This window comes from Arvicanthis niloticus, chromosome 1 (assembly GCF_011762505.2).
Source record: "Arvicanthis niloticus isolate mArvNil1 chromosome 1, mArvNil1.pat.X, whole genome shotgun sequence".
Lineage (NCBI taxonomy): Eukaryota > Metazoa > Chordata > Mammalia > Rodentia > Muridae > Arvicanthis > Arvicanthis niloticus.
The window spans coordinates 51,198,344-51,221,437 of record NC_047658.1 but is presented as its reverse complement, the minus strand read 5'-3'; the positions used below and the strand labels follow the sequence as shown (position 1 = coordinate 51,221,437).

At 51.5% G+C, this 23,094-nt stretch overlaps 1 protein-coding gene across 3 annotated transcripts; it reads left to right on the top strand.

Moving 5' to 3' along the window:
* The first annotated feature begins 204 nt into the window (after nucleotides 1–204).
* Nucleotides 205–21,842, top strand: Rhcg (Rh family C glycoprotein). 3 transcript variants are annotated; one of them, XM_034512557.2, is made up of 11 exons: nucleotides 205–508; nucleotides 9,839–10,025; nucleotides 13,492–13,642; nucleotides 14,654–14,801; nucleotides 15,708–15,874; nucleotides 16,590–16,727; nucleotides 16,914–17,047; nucleotides 17,323–17,447; nucleotides 17,617–17,690; nucleotides 20,256–20,462; nucleotides 21,437–21,842. In XM_034512557.2, exons 1-10 carry the CDS (start codon nucleotides 322–324, stop codon nucleotides 20,436–20,438), a joined length of 1,494 nt encoding a protein of 497 aa, XP_034368448.1. In that variant the 5' UTR covers nucleotides 205–321; the 3' UTR covers nucleotides 20,439–20,462; nucleotides 21,437–21,842. The 3 variants fall into 3 exon arrangements, with proteins under 3 accessions (XP_034368448.1, XP_034368456.1, XP_076792400.1); XM_034512565.2 differs by having other exon boundaries at nucleotides 210–508; nucleotides 20,256–20,451; XM_076936285.1 differs by lacking the exon at nucleotides 205–508 and having other exon boundaries at nucleotides 9,720–10,025; nucleotides 21,437–21,577.
* The last annotated feature ends 1,252 nt before the right edge of the window (nucleotides 21,843–23,094 follow it).

Sequence of the window (23,094 nt, the reverse complement as noted above, 5' to 3'; positions counted from 1 at the left end):
ATTCCAGACTGGGAATTCTTTGTTCTAATCTGGATGAGCAATGAGCATCCTCTCCCTCAACAGGGTGGAAAAGGCCAGGTATCGACGGGACGCACAGAAGTTGAGCGTTCTACTCACTTCCTTCTGCCCTGCTCTCATCACCCTTTCAGGGGCGCTGGGCTCGGGGCGGCCCCGCGGGACTCTTGCCGGTTGGGTAGCGCCCTGGGCGCGTGGGCGGCACCAGGGTCAGCTGTTCCGCGTCCGCCCCGCCCAGTGTCCCGGTCCTATAAGCGTCGCCCTGGCCACCGAGCCCAGGGTACAGAGCGGCCGGCAGTGCAGAGCATGGCCTGGAACACAAATCTCCGGTGGCGGCTGCCCATCACCTGCCTGATCCTGCAGGTGATCATGGTGGTTCTCTTCGGCGTGTTCGTGCGCTACGACATCCAAGCCGATGCTCACTGGTGGTTGGAGAAGAAGCGCAAGAACATCTCCAGCGATGTGGAGAATGAGTTTTACTATCGCTACCCGAGTAAGTCCTATGGCTTGCAGGCTCGCCTGAAGAGTCTCTGGATGGTCCCTAGCTAGTTGGGCGGCCGCCTGACTGGGCTCAGCATTAGGTCCGCCTCTGGCTCTGACATGCTGGAGATGGAAGTGGGGCGATGATGCCCACAGTTCTCAGGTGGTCCCAGGGTAGAGTCTGCACCAGGGCACTCACCTGCCTTAGCCAGTGACTGGAGAAATGGTCAGATGTATTCACACTTTGAAAGTCTGGTAGAGGCGCTCACCTGAAACAAGTGGGTTGTCTTTGTTATTGTTATTTGGTTAGTTTGAGTAGTTTTTTCTTTTTATTTAACCTTCATCTCTCTCAACCATCAGATGCCTCCTGTGTCCCTGGCCTACTTGGTGTCCTCAAAAGCCAGAATCTCACCTTCACCACCCAAGTAGCAGGTGATCTGGCTCCCACACACCTCAAATATAGATAGATGTTAGGGATCACAAGGATGGCATGATAGCCCTCCACTTCTGATACTGAGACTGGTGTGTGGGACCAGAGGTGGTACTGGGACACCGAGGTCCCAGGGTTTGGAGAAAAAAAGCCAGTGGACACAGTCCCTTTTCCTGGGATTTTCTGCATCCATGATGTTATGACTAAGAATATGCCTGTAGGAGCTGGAGAGATGGCTCAACAGTTAAGAGCACTGGCTACTTTTGCAGAAGACCAGGGTTTGATTCCTAGCACTGACGTGGTTGCTCACAACCATCTATAACTCCAGTTCCAGGGAATCTGGTGACCTCTTCTGCCCTCCCTGGGCACCAGGCACACATGTGGTGCACTGTCATGCATTCAGACAAAACAGTCAAACACGTTTTTAAAAAAAGAAGATGACGAAGAAGAATATGGCCCTGAAATGACAAACCTCTTCTCTGTCGTGGCTCTGCTGCTTCGGGGTGGGTGGTCTCAGGCTGATGTCAACCAAAACGAACTCTAACTTCCTTCTCTACAGGGTTATGGCAGGACTCGCCCTACAAAAGGGGTATGGAATACAGTACTGGGAGTAATCCTCACTTCATAACAAAGCAATCACTCACGAAAGCACCAAACACAGGCACCTTAGGACTCTAGGCATCTCTGAGAGCTTAAGAGTAGCCCAAGGTCACCCCAGGCAGCCTAACCTTGGACTCCCAGCCCAGGACTCAGCCGATGCCCTTGTGCTTTCTGAGTTTCCACTCTGTACACCAGCAGCCAGTGACAGTTCCTCTAACAGTTGGTGCTCGTGTGGTCACGGGCTATTGGGTTTTGAGGGAACCCTGACGGTTTTCTCTCCGACAGCTCCCTATATCGACCTTTGTTCTCTCCGTGGCTCAGCAGCAGGTTGTTCTCTATGTCTAGAAATAAAGGGGACCCAATTCAGGGCTGTGTGTTTCAGAAGAGGTCTCGACGCCTGTAGCTTCAGAATCCACAGTGCAAATCCACTCTTCGTGCTGCTAAACCTTCCTTTTCCGGGTGAGGGATTGGCAAACAGATGAGGGAGCAGGCAAGCTTAGGCGTCATCCTCGACATCTCCAGCTGTTTTGCTCACATCTGGGTACCAGAGCCAGCCCCGCAGGAAAGGGCAAGGCTTCTGTGGGTGTTTGTAGCTCTTTTATCTAGTCCTGGTAGGTAGTCAAGAACCTGCAATGGAAAGCTATAAAACCTTGTGCCCCTTAAGAAGGGATGTAGTCTTCAGTCTCCCCCAACTCCTAACCTGTTCCTCCACCCTCAGCCACCTGTCTTCTTTTCTGTCGACCCATTAGCATTTATCGACGTAACCAAGGGATGCTGGCAGCAATGGGTCAGGACCAAGATATAAACCCGACTGTCCCAGTGGATTAGGGTTTCTGATCACTAACAAGTTGTACACCCTGGGTCTCTGGTCCTCAAGGACTCCTAGGTTTATTGGGAACAGAGATCTGCATCTCATACCACCCAAGGCCAGTGGTGCTGATGCTGGTGCTCTGAGCAGGTGGTCAGTCTCCGACAACAGGAAGTACTGGCTGCTGTGGAGGGAGCAGGGCAGCCACGGAACGACGAGGCCTGGGGAGTGGGTAAGAGGCTCAGAATGGCCTAAGAGAAGGGTTCTAAGAGAGAAGGAGGAGCATGCTGCTGGAAAAGAGAGCCCTAACCACCAAGGATGCCCCCCAGGTGCCCTTGTCACTAACTTCAAGAGATATGGGGGAACACTTGCATGGACGCAGGAAGGGAGAGGTAACCTTGGCAAGGACAGAAAGTACTGTGGTGCCAAAATGCCTCCAACCAAGTATGGGATCACTCCTTGATCATCACTACCATCCCTAAGGGGAGACATTATTACTCCCCATGCCCATTTCACAGATGAGAAAACTAAACCCATGTAACAGACATGTCTCACACAGGTCACCCAATAAGAAACCGGGAGCCATCCTGAGGTCTGAGCCCATCCTCCTGGGTGACTCCCTCACCCCACATTCCATCCTTCACCTCTCCCCAGCACCACTCTTTGAGCTCCCTTGATCATGGTGACTGTAGTTAGGAGCTAAGTAAGGAGCATGAAGCATCTCCTAGCTATGTGGGTCTCCAGGCCCTGATTTCCACATGATCGGGTAATTCCCAAAGGTGTGGGACAGGACAGGCCTCTGTGGTACTTCTAGTTCTTGGCTTGCAGCCATCAGCACCTATATGCAGGGTGAGCTGTGGGGTCTCATTCCTACCCAAGGGATTCGTGGAGCCTGCCGGGCATCTCTGGTTTCCAGAGCAGGCCAGCACAAGGACTCCAGAGGGCCTGAAATCAGCATTTCTGGCCAGAGCCCCTCATAGACAACAGACACAGAGCTGGCTCAGAACGTACCCTGATGACCTTGGAGAACTGCGGTTGCCAGGTCAGCTGCTGGATGCAAAGCCTCCTTCCAGCTGGAGTAGCAGTCTCAATGACCATGGGCAGAAAGTGTTGCTGCAGATGCTGGCCCAAGGAGGGCCACCAGGTCCTCAACCTAGAAGCTACCTGGGAACACTGAGAGAGGGTACAGACGTGTTTTAGGAGAGGGCCTGGGTCAAAGAATGCTCAGATTTCAAACAACTAAGGGTCTGTTTCCTGAGGCCAGAACCTGCAGGGTCGCCTGGTCCTCTAGGGGCTTGTACCTCAGACTCAATTCCGTCCCATCAGGACAGGTTTAACCAGAACAAGTGGCTAGTATAGCCTGGTAGTGAGCCTTACAATGAATATCTGTGTCGGATCTATCCCTCGATGCCCTAACCCATAGTCTCAGTCTGCCCCTCTGTAGAGTGGGACTATGCTGTATAGAGTGTCTAAGAGGATTTAAGGTTTTTAGGGTGAGGCTTCCTAGTAAATACTGTCAAGGAGCTCCAGAAGGGAGTCAACACATTGGTGTTTAAATGGAGGTCCAGCATGAGGCTAGCCATGTGGCTGAGAAGCATGTCCCTGGGACTGGTTCGAACTATCATAGGCTTTACACTCCTTCGTGCTCTTAGCCGCTGTGTGCTGCCTTCCTGCTGTCAGGCAGGAAATGTATTCTCTTCATTTTACAGTGGAAGAAAATGTGGATCGGGTAGCTCAGTGCTGTGGCACAGGTCATTGCCCCTAGCACAGGTGGCAGGGATGACGCCAAACCCTTCTACTGCACAGCCTGCCTGCTTTCTGGAGTGGACTGTGGGCATTGCTGCCCCCATCCGGACACTGTGCAGTGCTGGTCTGGGGAGAAGTAGGCAGCTGCCAACAGATGTTAGAAAGCAAGCAAGGGGTAGGTGGAATGGTTCCGTTGGGGCACAGGGCCAAGAACTTGAGTTTGATCCCTGTGACCCATGACGGAAGGAGAAAGCCAACTTCCAAATGTTGTCATCTGACCCCGGCACTTACAATCATCACCATTATTGTTATTGTCGTTGTTGTCGTCATCATCCCACAAAACAACAGAGGCTTGGCTGACCTCTAGGAAACGGAAGGAGAGGTCCAGTCCCTACAGGACACCACCCTTAGTGAGATGATACAGTAGAGGTGGGGATAGGAGCTTCATCGAATCACCTGAGTGGGAAACTTTACTATGAACTTTGGCTGAACATCTTGTGGCTGGGGAGGGGCCACCACACAGAAAGAACGGTCGGATAGGGGGTGGGTGGTACTGGGGTTCTCATCTGAGGAGTTACAGAGGAGCAGAAGTGACTGGGAGTGGGAGAATGGGAACAGCTATGTAGTGGCGCCCTCTGGTGGAAGTTAACATGATTGGCCGCTAATGTGCAGATTTGCCTCATTAGACCTTGGGAAAGTTACCCCAAGCTGGGAAGAAAGGCAGAGGGCCAGCTAACACTAACCTGTAGCGAGTCACCTGCTCCTGGTCACTCTTGACAGAGAAAAAGAGAAACACCTGCTCATTTATGAGCAACATCCTGTGCCAAGTCTTTGATGGGTTCCCTCATTAAAAGCGCCCCACAGAACCTCCTGGGCTAGCTGCCCGTAGAGCAGAGAGGAGATGCCTTTGGTGAAGTCATACAGACTCAATTTCCACATAATTACTGCCTGAGCCTCTTCAGTTGGCACTGAACTTTAGGAAACAGGATTTGACGGATGGATGGTTTCAATGCTAACTCAGGACCAATTTGGAAGAGGAGGAGGAAGGGCATGTGCCCAGGGAGAGGAAGCTACATCTCTACAGAGGAACAGAGAAGGTCAGGTCACCCAAGGGAGTAGGGTGAGAGGGGACAGATGGGGCAGAAGGACAGGAAAAGCCAGGATTTCTCATGCCTGGGACACAGGAAGACCAAAGGCAGCTTCAGTGTGTGTAGTGTGTCCTGGTGCCTTTCTCCTCCTTGTCTGCATGGCTCCTCTGTGGCATTCAGATCTGGACCCCCTTCTTGAAAGGCTCCGGTCCTGACAGGACATTTTCCCCTGGGGGCCTTCCCCAGTGTTCCCTTTCTTTGCTTCGCTCGAAGGCACACTTGTACTTGATCTCTCTTCATTCCCACACTCTGGCCTGTGTGCTGCAGGGCAGTTGGCAGAAGTCCTGTCAGGCTTCAGGCCCTGCCTCCTCCGCGGTTGTCTTAGGCTCACCACAGCCAGAGCTGGCACCCAGCATGTTATTGTCCACAGCTTGCCTCTTCAGTTCCTCTGCTCCAGGTTCGTCACTGGCCCTGTCCTCATGCCACTGAGTTCTCTGCCCTGCTTGGGAGACTGTCTGTCATCTGAACATGCTGCTTCTCCTTCACAGAACTCTTCTAGTCTGTCACTCATCTGATCTCTTGCACTTCACATACATTCGCTCCGTTTTCTCCACGACAGCTGGCAACTTGATTAGGCATGGCACATGGTAATATATGGAATAGCCACACGTTTAGAAACCCAGCCAGGATGCGTTTGCTCTGCAAACCACCATCCTGAGGTACACGGGGTGGAAAATGTCAGCTTTCCTATATCCATTTGTGTTCTTGCCCTTTGATGAGCTGGGAGGCCCGTGACTTCTGTTCAGCTCCTGCTGGCCCAGACGCCTGTGGCCATGGCTTGGGCCTCAGGGAAGCCTGGGGCAGGGTGGGCTGGGGAGAGATTAGGACAGGTAGGAGAGGTCAAGGTAAAGGTTGATGCAGAAAAAAAATGTTGTTCGCCATTCCCTTGCCAGACCACAAGGGCTCCAGGGCCTTTCAGTCCTATGTGTGGGTGTTAGAAAGAGAGGGGCCTCAGGCCTGCTGCACTGTAAAAATCACCCTGATGCTCCTTGACTGTGCCCAACTAACTGCAAAACAAAAGTAGTGAGGCTATACTTTGTTTTTTTTCTAAAAAAAAACAAAACAAAAAAAACCCGCACCCAATGTAATTTGCATGTGTGGGGAGTGGAGCAGCCAATATACTCTTTTGGGGATGGGGAAGGGAGAGTTTCTCTATTCTGGAACTCTGAAGACCAGGCTAGCCCCAATCTCAAGAGATCTGCCTGCCTCTGCCTCCCAAGTGCTGGGATTAAAGGCATGTGCCACCACTGCCCCCTAAAGATTTCTTTGATGGGGGAGGAAATGGGGAGGGGAACTTCAGGATAGGGTTTCTCTGTGCAGCCCTGGCTGTCCTGAAACTCACTCTGTAGACCAGGCTAACCTCAAACTTAGAGATCCGCCTGCCTCTGCTTCATGCGCATGCTGGGATTGCATGTGCCACCACAGTACTGCTATGCTGTACTTTTGCAAATATCACAGAGGGCCCACCTTGGCACTCTCCTAGATGCTAAGAATACCCTGGTGGCCAACACAGGTCCATGTTTGTAGAGCTGTATAGTCTAGTAGGTTAGACAAGCAAGTAGACATACAACTTGGAGTTGTAATGAACTGGGAAGGACATGAGGAGACCACAAGGAGACACCCTACCTTAAAGTAGGTGTGTAGTCACAGCTGGGTCTACTGGTGAAAACCTTTAAGCCCAGCACCCGGGAGGCAGAAGCAGGTGGATCTCTGTGATGGTTCCATGACAGTCAGAGCTGTACACTGAGACCTTGTCAAAAAAAAAAAAAAAAAAAAAAAAAAAAAAAAAAAAAAAAAGTAGGCGGTCAGCAGGCTTCTCCTCGAGGGGGGCGTTGGGTGCTCTGCAATGGCCTTTCGATAGAGGGAGCACCACCATAGCAATGCCCCCACAGGGGGACTGAGAATGAAAGGGGGGGAAGGTGAGTGCAGCGGGCACCCAGAAGGAGGGTGGAAACAGACACAGTGTAAAGAAGTCAGGTGGCCTTGCGGCCCCAGAGCTGCCTGCTCTTTCTCTTTTTCAACCTTTTCTTTGGTAATAATTTCAAATTTACAAAAGCTGCTAAAAATAGAGAGAACACAGTGAGACACGGTAGGCTGTGTATACTTTAACTCGGGTGCAGGCATTGTTCTTTCTGTCTCCAGCTACACACACCACACACACACACACACACACACACACCACACCACACGCACACGCACACGCACACGCACACTTTACCCCATGAGTCACTCGGAGGGTCAGTTACATCCCTCATCGCCTGCCTTCCTTGAACGCTCCAGCATATTTCCTAAGAAGGGGAGGACTTACTTCCATAACAGCAGTATTCATTTCATACATCCATATGGGCAAGGTACCTTAATCCACCCAGTTCTCTCAGCTGACCCAATAACCCTTTCAGCTCTTCTCCATACTCTCTCTTCCAAATCCAGTGCAGACACAGGTTTATGTAATTGGCATATCTTTTGATCTGGAACATTAAAAAACAAAAACAAAAACAAAGCTTTTCTTGAACAATTTTCTAGAGTACAGCTTAACCACTCTTGTTCTGTTTTGCTTTTGAGACAAGGTCTTACTAGGCAGCACAAGCTGGCCTCAGATCTGCAATCCCCCTGCTCCAGTCTCTCAAGTGCTGTGCTAACAGGCAAGTGCTATTGTGCCCTGCTTCAGCCTCAGCCCCTTTAACAACAGGCTCCTCGTTTTGTGTCCAATTGTTCTTTCCTTATTAAATTTGGCCCTGCAGTCTCAGGGAGAGCACCCTTTGGGGGATATTAGGTGACACGTCCTTTATAGGCTGTCCCATCTGGAAGCACACACTGCCCTTCTGCTAGGTCGGACATGTTAATTTTTATTCCCCCAGTCAATATGTAACCTAATTTTTCCTCTGTGCAATTACAATTGTTTGTTCCTCCCTTGAGACCAATGAGTCATTTATTGGCAGGATCTTTAAGACAGTGCAAAAAGCCTGCTCTTGTCGGAATTTCCCTCCACACTTAGCGTCGCTCATTGAGCCAGTGCTGTGAGAGCCATGACTTTTCTGATCCTAACAGATCATAAGCAGGACCCACAGCACGCTGTGGTCAAGCACAGCACGCTACTGCAGGCAAGAGTCCCCTCTGCTCCCTGTCCATTTTTACATATTTATTGCCAATGTGGACCCATGAATTCCTGTATCTAAATGATTGTAACTTATTATGAGAAACCATTATTTTGGTGCTTAAATTGCCCAGATGAGGCCAATGGGAGCCCTGCTGTCTGGCTCTTTGTGTCCCATGCCGTCCACAGCTCCTTTGTGTCTTATGTTTCTATTAGGTTTTCACTTGTCTGAGTTTTGTTTTTTGTTTTGTTTTTGTTCATTTGGTTTTTTTTTTTTTTTAAGATTTATTTTATTTCTTTTAATTTCTTTTATGGATGAGTACACTGTAGCTGTCTTCAGACACACCAGAAGAGGGCATCAGATCCCATTACAGATGGTTATGAGCCATTTTGTGGTTGCTGGGAATTGAACTCAGGACCTCTGGAAGAGCAGTGTGTGCTCTTAACCTCTGAGCCATCTCTCCAGTCATATATATATACAGGACCTCACTGTGTAGCCCCGGCTGTCCTGGAATTCACACTGTAGACCAGGCTGGCCTTGAACCTACAGAGATCCACCTGCCTCTGCCTCCTGAGTGATGGGATTAAAGGTGTGTGCCAGGACACTCTCTTGTTTTTCTTGGGCTCTAAGAGCAAGCAATGTCAGTGCTGGCGGAGCAGTTTAGCCCCTCCTCACCATCTCAAGTCTTCTACCCCCGCCCTTTAATTTTATTAGAACCCCACCCCGGCCCAGGCTCACAGTGGGAGGTGACTTGCCAGGGTCATTGTGAGTGAGAAGTCTGCTCAGACCTGGAAATAGAATCTCTACTGCTTCAATAATACTGAATAAAGGCAGCTTCCCAATAGGATCGCCTGTCGTGGGCACACATACATCTGTATTTAACCTCTGTAACATCTGTGAGGTGGCGTTAGACAAGGCGTTGAGCCCCAAGTCTGTTTGGTAACAGCCATCTGTCCAGAAGACAAAACACTGATGTTCCAGTTTTTCCCACTGCATACCTGGAAGAAGAGGATTTGGTAGAGGTTGGGGGCGTGGCCATGAGGAGCTAGGTGTACCACTATGCTTGGCTTGTCAAGGTCCTGCTTATTCAGGTAAGCACTGATTCTTCTTGAGGAACAGGTTACTGTGGAGAGGGCAAGACTACATTGCCCCTCCATGTGGAGCAGCAGTACTGTCTGGACGAAGGGTGGAACAAGAAAACTGTCATCTCCCAAGGGTACTCTCAGGCATCTTATCCCTACAACCCAGTAGTCTAACCTGGAGACCCATCTCAAGGCCCCCCTACACAGAACCTTAAGGTGGACCGTAGTGGCTGTTTTGCCAATGAAGAGGTCTTTTGTTACTGCTACCCAGCTGTAGCCTGGTTGTAGGAAAGAGGGGAGCTGGGAGTCAGGACTCCAGGTTCTGTCACAGTGGCTGGGAATATAGGAGCCGCCTTAGGCTGCGCTGGCCTGTCAGACTTAAAGCCGACCTTCTCTGCAGCAGAGACAGATCTTCAACTGCACTCTCCCGGCAGGCTTCCAGGATGTACACGCCATGGTCTTCGTGGGCTTCGGCTTCCTCATGACCTTCCTGCAGCGCTACGGGTTCAGCGCGGTAGGCTTCAACTTCCTGCTGGCAGCTTTTGGCATCCAGTGGGCGCTGCTCATGCAGGGATGGTTCCATTTCTTTGAAGATGGCAAAATTTTCCTGAGCGTTGAGAAGTGAGTCCCCGAGAGCAGTCAAGGGCGGGGTGGGCTGGGCGGGGCTCAGCTCAGGGCGGGATCTGGCGGTGAGGGCCGGGTTCTGGAGGAGGCAGCGCAGGAGGACTGGGCGAGGCTCAGGAGCTGGAGTTTGGCTGGGGGCGGGGCCAACTTGGCGGTGAGCCCTGGAGGGGTGGGCGTGGCTCGATCGGGGGCGGGGTCTGGACGGGGGCGGGGCCTGTGGTATGGAGACGGGGCTATGGTTGGATGGGCAAGAAAAACTGGACAAGGCTCAGAAGGCGGGGCATAGCAGCATGGTAGCGGGGAGGAAGAGGAATGGGAGGGGGAGAAAAGGAAGTGGGTGGGGAGAGGGGGCGTGATGGAGACAAGGGTGGGCTAGGAGGGTTTGGAACAAGGTGGCTTGTCCTTCAGGACACTTTGGTCCAGTGATGGACACCTGCTGTTTTTCTCATCAACAACTCTCCAGGATGGAGGTTGTGTTATTGAGGTACTGTGGGAGAGTCAGTCTCTCTCCCCATGATGGAGGGTAATCTTTTCTACAGAAGAGGAAGGCAGGGGCCAAGCTCTTCTTCACAGCTCTGAGACAATACAACCCCAGGAACTCAAGAGGCAGGGCTCCTTGCTGGGAGGACACAGAAATGGGGAACTCAGGAGACATCGTCTCCTTGCATTCCACCTCTTTGGGGCAAAATGAGCACTGAAAAGAACTGGAAGGCTCCCAGTTGAAGCCTTCTGGACTGGCCTCAGGTGCCAGGATGAGGCACCAACCTCTTCTCCCACTTCCAGCCTTCTAAATAATATCTGTGATAACTTCTCAGTTTGATGACTGTCACCGACCCTTTCCCACTAGGTCCCTCACTTTCCTCTTTCGTGGAGCTGCCTCCTCTGAGCCTTCCCAACCCACCACAGCACCAATAACAGGTTGGGAAATAAATCTCCCCAAACCAGCTTGTCAAAAAACAACAGGCAGAGCTGTACTATGACACTATGGCCCCTGGAACCCCAGCTGTTGGTGCTGCATGGCACCGAAGAGTGGAGGTTTTCTCCCGGTTGGGGCCAAGTTTTAGCCTAAGGCAGACTCTTCCCTGTGTGAGTTCAGATGGTCTTCCACTCATGCATACATAAGCGAAGTTTGGTTAAAGGTGGGGGAAGCTCCTAGTTTGAGGAAGCTGTCAGTGGCCCTGAAAGTTCCTCAGTCTGCTCATCAAGTCCACAGAGGTGGGAGCACATCGATACAAAAGGACTTGCAAAGGGCAAAGCTCTGCCGTATTAGCGACTGCTGCTGTGACAAAACACTATGACCTAAAGCAATCTGTAGGAGGAAGCGTGTATTTGGGATTTGTTTCCAGGAACCCATCATGACAGAGAGGCATAGCAGCAGACGGACTTGGTAGCAGGATCCGGAGACCGAGTCCACAGCATCAGCTGCAAGCATAGAAGTAGGGTGAAGACTAAATACACTGAAAGCCCGCCCCCATCTTCCTCCATCAGTGATGTAGCTTCTCCGTTAGGCCACACCTCCTAACTTTCCCAAACACCATCACTGACTGAGAGCCAGGTGTTTGAACGAATGAGTGTGTGTGTGTTGGGGGGGGGCATTTCTCACTCAACCCACCACATTTGCTGTCACAAGCAGAGCTGCAGCCAAGTGTTATCAGCCAGATGTTTGAAAGTTAAAACATGTAAAAGATCAGCCACTCAAACCAGTTAATGATACACAAAAGAAACAGGCCAGACAATCAAATACAACCGTGACATGCATATCCCCCTGAAGTTCAAAGTGCACAGATATCCTTAATACCATAGGACCAAAGTAAAAACACACCCGTTATATACCTAACTAGCCTCTGGGGTGGAATGGCTATGGCACAGGGAAAAGTATACCATTTTTCTTTTTCCCAAAAGAGTTGTTAGAGACTCTGAGCTAGCAAGTTTGAGGTGAACTACTTATTCAGCAAGCTGGTCACTTGATAAATAGAGTTTGGGCAAATTGGCTTCATGGAATTAGATTCCAGCTACTGGCCTGGAGCAGATGTCTGGAGTCCAAGGCTGGGGTGAACATGTCCCCAGACCAAACCTTGTAGGTCCAGAGGTGTGTATCTATGTCTGACATCTGCCCAGGCTCTGCTCATCTGCTGCTCTGGAGCACTTTTCCTCTGTGGGCTCTCAGGCCTTGCTGAGACCCCTAAGATGGGGCTCCCAGGTCCACCTCCCAGTTACTAATGGAAGAAGCCCAGGCTTTTCTGTTCTCATCTTTTCTCTCTCTTAACGGGCACCGCCATCAGATGGCTCTTTGGGACAGAGCTGGGCAAGTCTCTGGTCCTCTCTGAGCCTTCCTATCATAGATGTAAAATGATGGGTGCACTCCCGTTGTGTACTTGAGGGGATGGCACAAGAGGACATGTGACTAGCACTCAGTAGCCCATCACCCGTCCAGCCAGACCCTGTGGACACAGAGGTGAACAAGGCTAACAGCGGAGGGACATTCTGTGATTATCCCCCGGAGATGTTCTGCCCCCATTCTACAAACTGGCTCTCAGTTAAATTGTTCCACTGCCATTCTGTTCTACACATACCCCCGAACATGAGAAGGATCCCTCTATGCTTGACAGCTTTGAGGCCCTTCTTTCCTTACACACACCCTACAGACAGCTCCCATCTGAGGCCCCACACTGGAAGTCTGCTAGAGAATGCAGGCTAGCTAGCTTTGCTGCTGGGGGCGGGGGGAGGGGAACAATAACCCAGGCAAAGCAGGAGGCGGACAGAGCAGGGTGTCCTGCAGGTGGAAGTGCTGTGTGGCTGCAGCAGATGTCCACCTCTCCGTGATCCCTCTGCTGAGGTGGCTGGACCTGTTCTGATCAGAATGAAGGGGAGCCTGCGTGCCTCCGGTTCTCTTGGCCTTTCTGTGGGCCTTCCTTATGCCCAGTACTGATACAGATTTTTACTTCCAGTGAGAAGGTCCCTCTGTCTCTTCTGTGGACACTGACCCTTCCTTGTGGGTAAAAGTGACAGGAAGGACTCAGTAGCCAAACCCCAGAAAGCCATGCATGGTAGTAGGGACAGGTGCGTCTGGAATAAACACTCAGGGTCCGGAGCAGAAGCCACATTGGAGGGACGGGGAAAGGCTTTTGGCAAGCAGAGACAACTCTGGGAAAGGGCAAGCAGAAGACAGAGGGGAGGGCTGTACTCTGAATACAGGGCTTGTCTAACAACGCTGGCTTAGACCACTTGGTTTCCTAGGCATAATCTGTCCACCAGGCACAGGACTGTCAAGGGAAGGCATGGGTCCCACTGCCGCTGTGCTGGGTTCTATGTGTGCATGGCTCTAACTATGATGAGCTCATTATCACAGACAGTGAAACTGAGGCTCAGAAAGGTCAAGCCATCAGCCACAGTCCACAGAGGACCAAAGGCTTGGTGTGTCATTCCTGGTTATAGCTGCAGCTCTTCCCTGGTCTATCTACAGCATCATCCAAGCTGACTTCTGTGTGGCATCGACCTGTGTGGCCTTTGGGGCAGTTCTAGGCAAGGTCAGCCCAATACAACTGCTCATTATGACCTTCTTGCAAGTGACTCTCTTCGCGGTGAATGAATTCATCATCCTGAACCTGATAGAGGTGAGCAGAGCTCAGAAGGAGGGAGGAGACAAAGAGGGATAAAGGACGAGAGGTCTGTGGTGATGTACAACCAAACAAGTCATTAAACTTCCTGCACCATGGCGTCTTCATGTACAACTTAGGAATCAGGATGCCTCCCGAGGGAAATCATTCTCTACCCAACATATGTGCCCAGCATCTGGGCAGAGCGGACTCTCCAAGTCTCCATGCTTGACTCTGTTCTCCTCTGAGTCAGGCCAGTCTCCACCAGATGCCAGTCCGGGCTTTTCACCAGGCAGAGAAGATCACAGCCTTGATTAAACACTACCAGTAGTTTTCATTTCACTTAGAGTAAAATCTCACTTGGCTGAAGGCTCTGCAGATTCTGGCCCCAGCCTATAATTGCTTAGTTAGGGTTTCTGTCGCTGGGATGGAACACCATGGCGAAAATCAACATAGGGAGAAGAAAAGGTTTGTTTTGCTTACACTTCCACCTGACAATCCATTATCTAAGGAAGTCCTGGCAGGGGCCTGGGCCTGGAGGCAGGAACTGAAGCAGAGGCCATGGAGGGGTGCTGCTCACCTGCGTGCTCCTCATGGCTTGCTTCTTGTACAACTCAAAACCACCTACCCAAGATTGGCACCTCCCCCCCAGTGAGCTTGGCCCTCCCACATCAAGAAAACGCCCTACAAAGTTGCCTACCGATCAATTAGATGGAGGTATTTTCTCAGTTGGAGGTCCCTCTTTCCAGATGACTCTAGCTTATGCCAAATTGACAAAACACACACACACACACACACACACACACACACACACACACATACACACACACACACACACACACACACACGGGGGGGGGAGAGGGAGAGAGAGAGAGAGAAATGGGGTAGGAGATAATAGGTCAGGAAACTAGGTCTGGTCTGAAGAATCAGAGAGAGCTAAGCGAGTGTGCACATGTGTGGGGGTGGGCAGTGCTATGAGGAATGAGGGAGAAAGGGTGCCTGATCCTGACAGGGCCCCTTGCACTCCAGGCAAAGGATGCAGGGGGCTCTATGACCATCCACACATTTGGCGCCTACTTTGGGCTCACAGTGACCTGGATCCTCTACCGAAAAAACCTGGAGCAGAGCAAGAAGAGACAGAGTTCAGTGTACCATTCGGACCTTTTCGCCATGATTGGTGAGAACTAACAGCTGCCACGTTGGTGAGGGCAGCCATGATGGGTGGGATGTTCCATGCTGGTGAGGGCCACCATAGAAGGTTGCCATATTGGTGAGGGCTGTCACCCGTAGATGGGAGCTGCTATGAATAAGGACAACTATGAATAGCTGAAAGATTGCCATCATGAGTGAGAGAGGAACAGCCATTATGAGTTAGAACCACCACGATGGGTGAGGATGAGGTCAATCATGAACGTTTGAAGGTCTGCCATGATGGGTGAGGATTGTCACGATCACCCCTGAGCTCCACAGAATCAGTGGGTGACTGCTAGTTCTTGGGGAATAAGGGGAGAGTGAAGGAGCCTGTAGATACTTCTAAAGTCCTAGGTGTCCGATGCTCTCCCTCATGGAATTTTAAGTTGGTCACATATCCTATATGTTCCCTAGACTGCCCCAAGGCAGACAGAATGGAAGCCATGAACTGGCCCACTTGGTCCCTGTGCTGGGGCAAGATGTGCATTCCAACCCCTCATGTCTCTTCAGTTCAGAGAACATAGAAAGACGTTCAGACCCAGCCCTTCCTTCCATCACCCTGTAGACTGATAGATGGTAGTGCCACCAGCTAATCTGTCTATGGTGGGCGGGGGATGGAAAGTCTCTCCCCCATGATGCTGAGAGTAGGGAGCATATAACCAGTTCTGGTGGTCAGGGAGACAGAGGGAGCAGTGCTAAGGGAGACCAAGCAGAAGCTAAGGGAGTTAGTCCAGGAGGGGGCCTTCTAGGAGGGGCACCAGTGAGAGGGATACGAAGACATCTGGAGCACATAGAGTTCTCTGGAGCTGAAAGGCGGTGCCTCTGTGTGGGGTGTGTGATCCTGGCCTAACACCTCTTCTGGCCCCTGGCCTGTGTATATTCTCCGACACAGGCACCCTCTTTCTGTGGATATACTGGCCCAGCTTCAATTCAGCCAGTTCCTTCCATGGGGACAGCCAACACCGCGCAGCCCTCAATACCTACCTCTCCTTGGTGGCTAGTGTGCTAACCACAGTGACAGTGTCCAGTATCATACACAAGACGGGCAAGCTGGATATGGTAAGCAAGGGCCTTTGGGGGGAGGTACAGTTCCTACTGTCATGCCCTGCTCACACCTCACTGTGCCAGGCAGCTTCTAGATCGGCACACCCAAACCTGGATGCCCAGAGTGGGCTATCCCTGCCGAATGTTCTTGTCCTTCCCACAGCCTGAAATGCTATTAGCCAGTTCCAGCTGAGTGTCACATCAGGCCTGCCTAAGGAGTTGCTGGTGGGTGGCGGGGGGTTGGGAGGCTGTCCCCTCTGTCAGGTTTTCATCCTCCTGACACCACTGGCCTTCTTGGGCTTTATAAAGCTGCCCCAGCCCACACACTTAGAGGAGCCAGCAGCACAGCGCCTACTACAGCTGACAAAGAAAATTGGTAGCAGCTGGGCATGCATGTGGCCCACACATACCTTCATTAGACATATTGTGCACTCAGATATGCTGTTGGTCCCCAGGTAGACATGGAGAAAAAGGGAGCATGCAGATAGGTTTTAGGACCCATGGGAATGTCCAGCAGCGTACTGACACATGGACACAGAACGGATCCAGGCCTGCTGGAAGTTGTGGGTGGCTCGCTTGCAAAGCTGGGACCAAAGCTAATTCCCCTCTGTCTGCTCCTGGCTTGTTGAATCTGAGTTGTTCCCAGCTTCCAACTTTGCACAGTGTGTGAGCACAGGCCATGTTCTTCGAATGGAACTAAGAGTTTGCACACGTTGCTTACCCTGCCCAGGTGCACATCCAGAATGCCACACTCGCAGGTGGGGTGGGTGTGGGCACAGCTGCAGAGATGATGCTCACACCTTACGGCTCCCTCATCGTGGGTTTCTTCTGTGGCATCTTCTCCACCCTGGGATTTGCATACCTATCGGTGAGGACCCTTGGGCTGCTGCTGGGCATGTTATGTGTATGTGTGTGGGGGGAGGGCTATGTTCCTGATAGTAGGGAGACACAGAGGGAGGGGGTGAGGCTTAGGGAACCCTGTGTTTTTTGACGGCTCCCCATGCCCCTGCCTCAGCCACTGCCTGAGCAATGCCATGCTCCCTCCTCCCCCTAGCCAATCTTGGAGTCCCGCCTTCGCATCCAGGACACATGTGGCATTCACAACCTGCACGGAATCCCTGGCATCATAGGGGGCATCGTGGGTGCTGTGACGGCAGCCTACTCCTCTGATGTGTACGGAGAGCCAGGGTAAGTGAGGAGGAGGTGTGAGGGTGGGTTTCCTTCTTTCCTTCTTTATTCCTTCTCCCTGAGGGACCAGAGGCATCTCCCTCCTCTTCGTTTTCCACTCTAGGCCATTCATGGGCCTCTCTCCCCACCCTCAGACCCGCCACAAGAAGGCAAGGAAAGAACAATCTTGTCAGGAAGGCCTAGGATTTCAAGAGCACATCTGTTGGGTTGCAGTAATCATAGTCTCTCGGGGAGGGGGGCGTGTTTCCCTCACTTGCTTCCTCTCTGTACCCCAGGATAGTCCATTCCTTTGGCTTCGGGGGTTATAAGACGGACTGGACCAAGAGAATGCAGGGCAAGTCCCAGATATTTGGCCTCCTGCTCAGCTTGGCCATGGCCCTGGTGGGCGGCATCATTGTGGGTGAGTGAGAGCGGACAGACCAGAAAAGGCAGGGTCTTGGTGGGAGACAAAGCAGGGGACCCAAGAGCATGTCTTAAGGGTGGGCCTGAGAAGGAGGGGTCCAGCTGAGGAGGAAAGTTGAGATAAGCTAAGGGTGTTTTTTGACCACTGTGGCCTCCACTCTCTTTAGGATTCATTTTGAAATTGCCGTTCTGGGGACAAGCTGCTGATGAAAACTGCTTTGAGGACTCCATCTACTGGGAGGTAAGCTCCAAAGCCTGTCTCTCTGCACAAAGGTAGCTGTACCCTCTCACCTTGCCTTCACCAACTGTGACATCCATGTAGAGCACGGTGTCACCCATAAATCGAAGACTCTTTTCCCTACCCTCCTTCCTTTCCCCTCTGGACCCCAACTGGCCTTTGTATACTTTTCTTTCTACATGCTCTGGGAGTGGAGTCAAGGGAGCAGCCTGCCATGGGACTTGAATCTGGAGTGTCAGTGTATTCTAGTCAACTTCCACAGTCTGTCCCCAACCCTAGCAGCATCAGTGATCAGTGTCACCCTGTAATCCTAGCCTAGGGAGAAGGCTGAGGCAAAGGGATCGGAAGTTCAAAGTCATTCTTAGATACACAGTGAGTTTGGTATGATATATGTGACCCTATCCGGAAAAAAAAGTTGTCCTACCCAGAAGTACTAACAACCTCTGAATGACGCTGATGGAAGCCCCGTCTGAGAACCTCTCTGTTAAGCTGGTGGCTCTTTACCCTTCCTGGCATCTGAGAGTCACCTAGGAAACCTCTAGAGCAGTGGTTCTCAACCTATGGGTGTGGACCACAACTCCTTTTGTAGTCGAATGACCCCTTGACAGGAGTCCCATATCAACTATCCTATATATCAGATATTTACAGTGACTCATGACAGTAGCAAAATTACATTTATAAAGTACAACAAAAAATAATTTTATGGTTGGGGGTCACCACAATTATGTGGAACGGTATTAAAGGGTCACACAGCATTAGAAAGGTTCAGAATCACTGTAGCAGAGCTTCTCAGAGCTTCCGCTCAGCAGCCTGGGTTCCACTGGTCTGGTGATGCATGGCTTGGATGTGAGAATATTTTGTAAAGCTTCACAGGTGATTCTGAGACCCATCTATGTGAGAGAATTAGTGTGGTGTCCAAGCCCAGACTCCATAATGATTACCTTAAAAATTGCCACTTGACGCCCGCCAATGGAGCTTCATTCAGAAGGTCTGGGAATCTGCAGATGGACAAGCTCCCAGGGGGATTCTGCCTCAGAAGCGGAATTCCACCACATTCCACCACTTTTAGCCCATTAGTACAAACCCAACCTGAGAGGTGTTCCAGGAAATAAAATACCAGAATACAGCAGAACTCTCTCTCATTGTTTCTCCATATCTCTGCCTGCCTGCCTGCCTGTCTGTCTGTCTGTCTGTCTCTGTCTCTCTGTGTGTGTGTCTCACTCATTCACGTTTTTCTCTCTCTCTGTCTCATGTGTACACACAAGCACATATGTGGAAATCAGAAGATGTCTGTAGGAGTCAGTTCTCTCCCACCATGGAGGTGCCAGGAATTGAACTCAGATCATCAGGCTTGACAGCAAATTACTTTACCCACTGGGCAATCCTTTTGTCAGCCCAGAACTTATTTAAAACAAGCAAACAAACAAACAAACAAACACCTTGATTTGGGCCTCTTGTGGCATCAGGATCTCTCTCTCTCTCTCCAATCCACTATTGTAGGTGTTTACCTGCTCCTTTCATTATGATAAAGAGAGAAAGAGACAGAGACAGAGACAGAGACAGACAGACAGAGACAGAGTCAGAGAAAATCAAAGGATGATTTGTGGCAGCTCCTTCCATCATATGGGTTCTAGGGATGGAACTCCAGTCACCAGCCTGGTGGCCACTGAGCCATCTCACTGGCCCTAATTTACGTATTTTAAATTACAAAACTGCTGAAAGCTCATTACAGAAACTCTGGAATTAGGTAAACCTGTCTAGAAAGCCAGCAAGCCCTAGTGGTCCTCCTGTCTCCTCTCCTCTTGGAACCAGGGTCACTCACCTGTGACAGATAACTGGCTTGTTACGTGGTGCTGAGATTGAACTCCAATTCCTCACGACTATACAGCAAGCGATCATAACTATTGAGACATGCTTCCAGTTCATCCTGATTTGTTCTGACCTTTGTAATTAATGCCGAGCTCACATCTTCTTTCAGATACATACTTCAGCAGCACTGTGTTATGGGGAAATATCTAAATTGCTGGAAGTGAAAGCTGTCCCCACATCCCTGGGTTGTCTACCTGGGCAGTGAGAGGGCTTCCCAGAGAAAGGGGGGTTCAACAGCTGCGAGAAGGTGGGCTGAGCTGCCTCACCATGCTTCACCTCCCAGATCCATTTCCAGTCTTTGCACTCCCTTGTTCTACTTTAGGATGTGGCTGAGGTTCTGACACACCGTACTGCCCATCTTTCAAAAATGGGCGCCACCTCCCCAAGCCTTCGAACTGCTTATCTGAGTCCAGAATGCAATCTGAACTCTTGTGTCATTCTGTGGTTACCAAGCTGCTGTTCTTATGGCAAGGGCCCTGCTTGGTTCTTGCTGTGCCCCAGCATCCCAGGCAGTGCCAATCATGACATCGCCCAGGGCGAAGGGCAAATTGTAAGGAAAATCCATACCCTGCGGTCTTCACTATGCCCACAAGGTGGCGCTCGCCACACAGCATTTGCAGCCTTTGGCTCACCCAACAGTAGTAGTCCAGTATTCCACTAGGCATTCTGGACCCTGGAAGTAGCTTTCTCTCTCCACAGGTTCATGAAGAGGTGAACACTGTCTACATTCCTGAGGACCTCACTCACAAACATTCTACTTCTCTGGTACCCGCAATGCCTTTGGTACTTCCAACAGCTTCAGCATCCATGGTTCCTCCAGTCCCTCCTACACCTCCAGTATCCTTAGTAACTCCAGTACATTCAGCATCCTTGGCACACTAAACTCCCGAGGCAGGTGAGAAGCAGGTAAGCCTTAGCTGTGGGGGATGGTGATCTGCTTCTCTCAACAGAGGCCCAGGTCTCAAAGTAGATGCCATAGGAAGGGAACAAACAGCAAGCATGAAGAAATGAAGGTGTGAGCTGAGGTGGAATAGGCAGGCTAGACTGGAGGAACATATAGAGAGACCCAGGGACACACTTGGCTTTGTGACTGCTGCTGCTTGATCTGGAGAGTCTCTTTGGCCTAGAGATCAAGCTTCAGTCTCCTCATCTATGATCTGGCTTTACTTGGTTAGATCAGGCTAGACATTCCCTCTTCCTTCCCCTCTGTAACACACAAAATATTGATGGGGTGCTGTAAACCTTGAGAAACTTCCAGGAAGCAAGGTAGTTGTTTACCTCTTGTTCATATCCCAGGCTAGCCTGGAACTAAGTATCCCCCTGCCTCATCCAAATACTGGGATTACAGATAGGTGCCACCACAACCAACTATCCTCATCCCCTTTTAAAGAGAGGACCTCAGATATCCCAGGCTGGGTTTGAATTCACTAAGTAGCAGAGGATGCCCTTGAACTTCTGATCATCCTGTCTTATCTCCCAAGTGCTGGAATTACAGGCGTGTAATTCAGACTCAGGCCTTTGTGCATGTTAGGCAAGCAGTCTACCAACTGAGCCTAGCCCCTTTCTCTCTTTTCAAAAGATGGAAGAAATTAAGGGACAGGATCTTCAAACCACATGGCTAACAAGTAAGGGGAAGGGAGCCTCAAGGTCACTGCTATTGATAGTATAAGCATTTGACGCCCTTACAGACTCTTGGAAGCAGCTGGGTCTAGGGTAAAAAGCAGGAGAGAAGGTTTGGGGGGGGCGGGGGGACACCAAAGCCAGACTGTGGCCGTTGATGCCAGTGTTCGCCTCATCCAGAAAAGGTGCCAGGAGGCTGCACAGCCTTGGTGTGGGGGGGGGGGGGGGACACACCAGCTGCTCTCCCTCTCTCCCTGCAGGCTCCACAGACTGTCCCAAAGCTCTGGAAAGAGCTGGGGCTGACATAGCGGGGTGCTCAGGAACAGGGCAGCGGAAAGGCCCACTGGCTTGACTCCAGCACCTCCCACACCCCCTTCATCCCAGGGGGGCGGGGCTTGCCTGAGAATGGAGAAGACTCCGTGAGCTCCAAGCCAGGGTCAGCTGCAGAAGGTCTGCCCCTGCCTGGGGTCATGATGCTCATATCCTGTGAAAAGCAGCGTGAAGAGAGGCTGAGGCTGGGGGTGGGAGGGTGGACTTGCCCCCCCCGCACCCCTTCTTGGACTCTTCCAGCCTCTGCCTGTTCCCCAACAATATACTTCCCGTGTTCCCAGGGGCCCGAGATCACTCCATTTTGTGTAGTAAATAAATGCTGTTGATGTTCTTTGTAGACTAGGAGTGGCTGCTCTGGCACGACCCCTGTGAGGTATATACAGACCAAGAGGACCTGGCCTCCTGCCTGGCCCTGACCCTTGTCCAAAGGGCCACTCTACCTCTACAAGAAAGTCCATGCAGCCTGGGAAGTCCAAGAGCTCAGCCCTAGACTGCAGTCTTTCCCCCAAGCACCCCTCTTCCTGTAGGGTCCACATCGGTGAGAGCCACCCGGGTACTGGCTTGCTCTGAGTACATTCCAGCAGCCTGGGAGTAAGGAGGGAGGGTTACCCTCCAAGCTGGTTTTCATTACCCATCCCCTTCCTCTGCCAGTCCGAGCCCCACTCCTGCTGTACAATGGGAAAGTTTCAGGTCCTTAAATTTTCAGGTGTGGAATGGCCAGGTAAACTATGACAGTGCTGTTTGTAGAGGCAGTCTGTGACTAGGTGGTGACCTGGTGGGTTTCTGGAGGAAGACTAGGAGTTACCAGAAGCAGAACAAGGGGATAGCACAGGTAAACTCGTGGACAGGAATCAGGATAAGGAGTTTGCCTTTTGCTAGCTGAAGAGAGGGAAAAGTGTTCAGGCCAGAGAGTAAGGAGACCAAGGGCTTTTGTGGAGCCAAGCTTCGTGGGAAGGAAGGGGTAAAGAGAGGAAGGGGATGATCTCTCCTGCCTCCCGGCTCCGCTTTCCCCGCCTCCCTGGCAATCCACACACTCACACACATACACGCGCATGCACGCACACTCAGGGCTTCGTTCCCTTCTGCAGAGCAGGGGGAGGGGGAGGAGAGAAGGAGGAAGCTGAAGTGCCACCTATTCATGTTCCGCGATGTAACACCCCTTATTTTCCATGCTGGGTAAAGACAAAAACCCTTTACAACCTGTTTCTGGAACTTGTCAGCAGCTGCCAAGAGGAGCATGTTAATTAAACGTCGGCAAAGATGGAAGCCGGAGGCTCCGGCTCTAATTGGACAGTTTGCTTCACCGGATTGAAAAACATTGTGACAAAGGAGGAGGTGCGCGGCGGCTCGGCAGGGGGACAGGGTGGCGGGGGAGGGGGCGGCGGCTTTGATTCCAGCTGATCAGCCCGGCCCCTCCCCCACGGCCGCGCGGTTCCGCCCAGCGGGTCCCTGCAGGGCCAGGGCGGGGTGCTGGGGCGGGATGTGGGAGGGGCGCAGGTGGTGAGGTACAGAGGCGGAGTCTGGGAGGGGACAAAAATAGGGTGCAGGTGGTGGGGTGCAGGGATGAGGTGTGAGATGGGCTCAAGGG

What these genes read in the sequence shown, in the direction of transcription:
- Rhcg (XM_034512557.2), top strand. Translation starts at nt 322, where the DNA reads ATGGCCTGGAACACAAATCTCCGGTGGCGGCTGCCCATCACCTGCCTG. An exon ending in ATTTTCCTGAGCGTTGAGAA is followed by an intron (nt 10,026 to 13,491) that starts GTGAGTCCCCGA and finishes GTCTATCTACAG; the next exon opens with CATCATCCAAGCTGACTTCT. An exon ending in TGGGATTTGCATACCTATCG is followed by an intron (nt 16,728 to 16,913) that starts GTGAGGACCCTT and finishes TCCTCCCCCTAG; the next exon opens with CCAATCTTGGAGTCCCGCCT.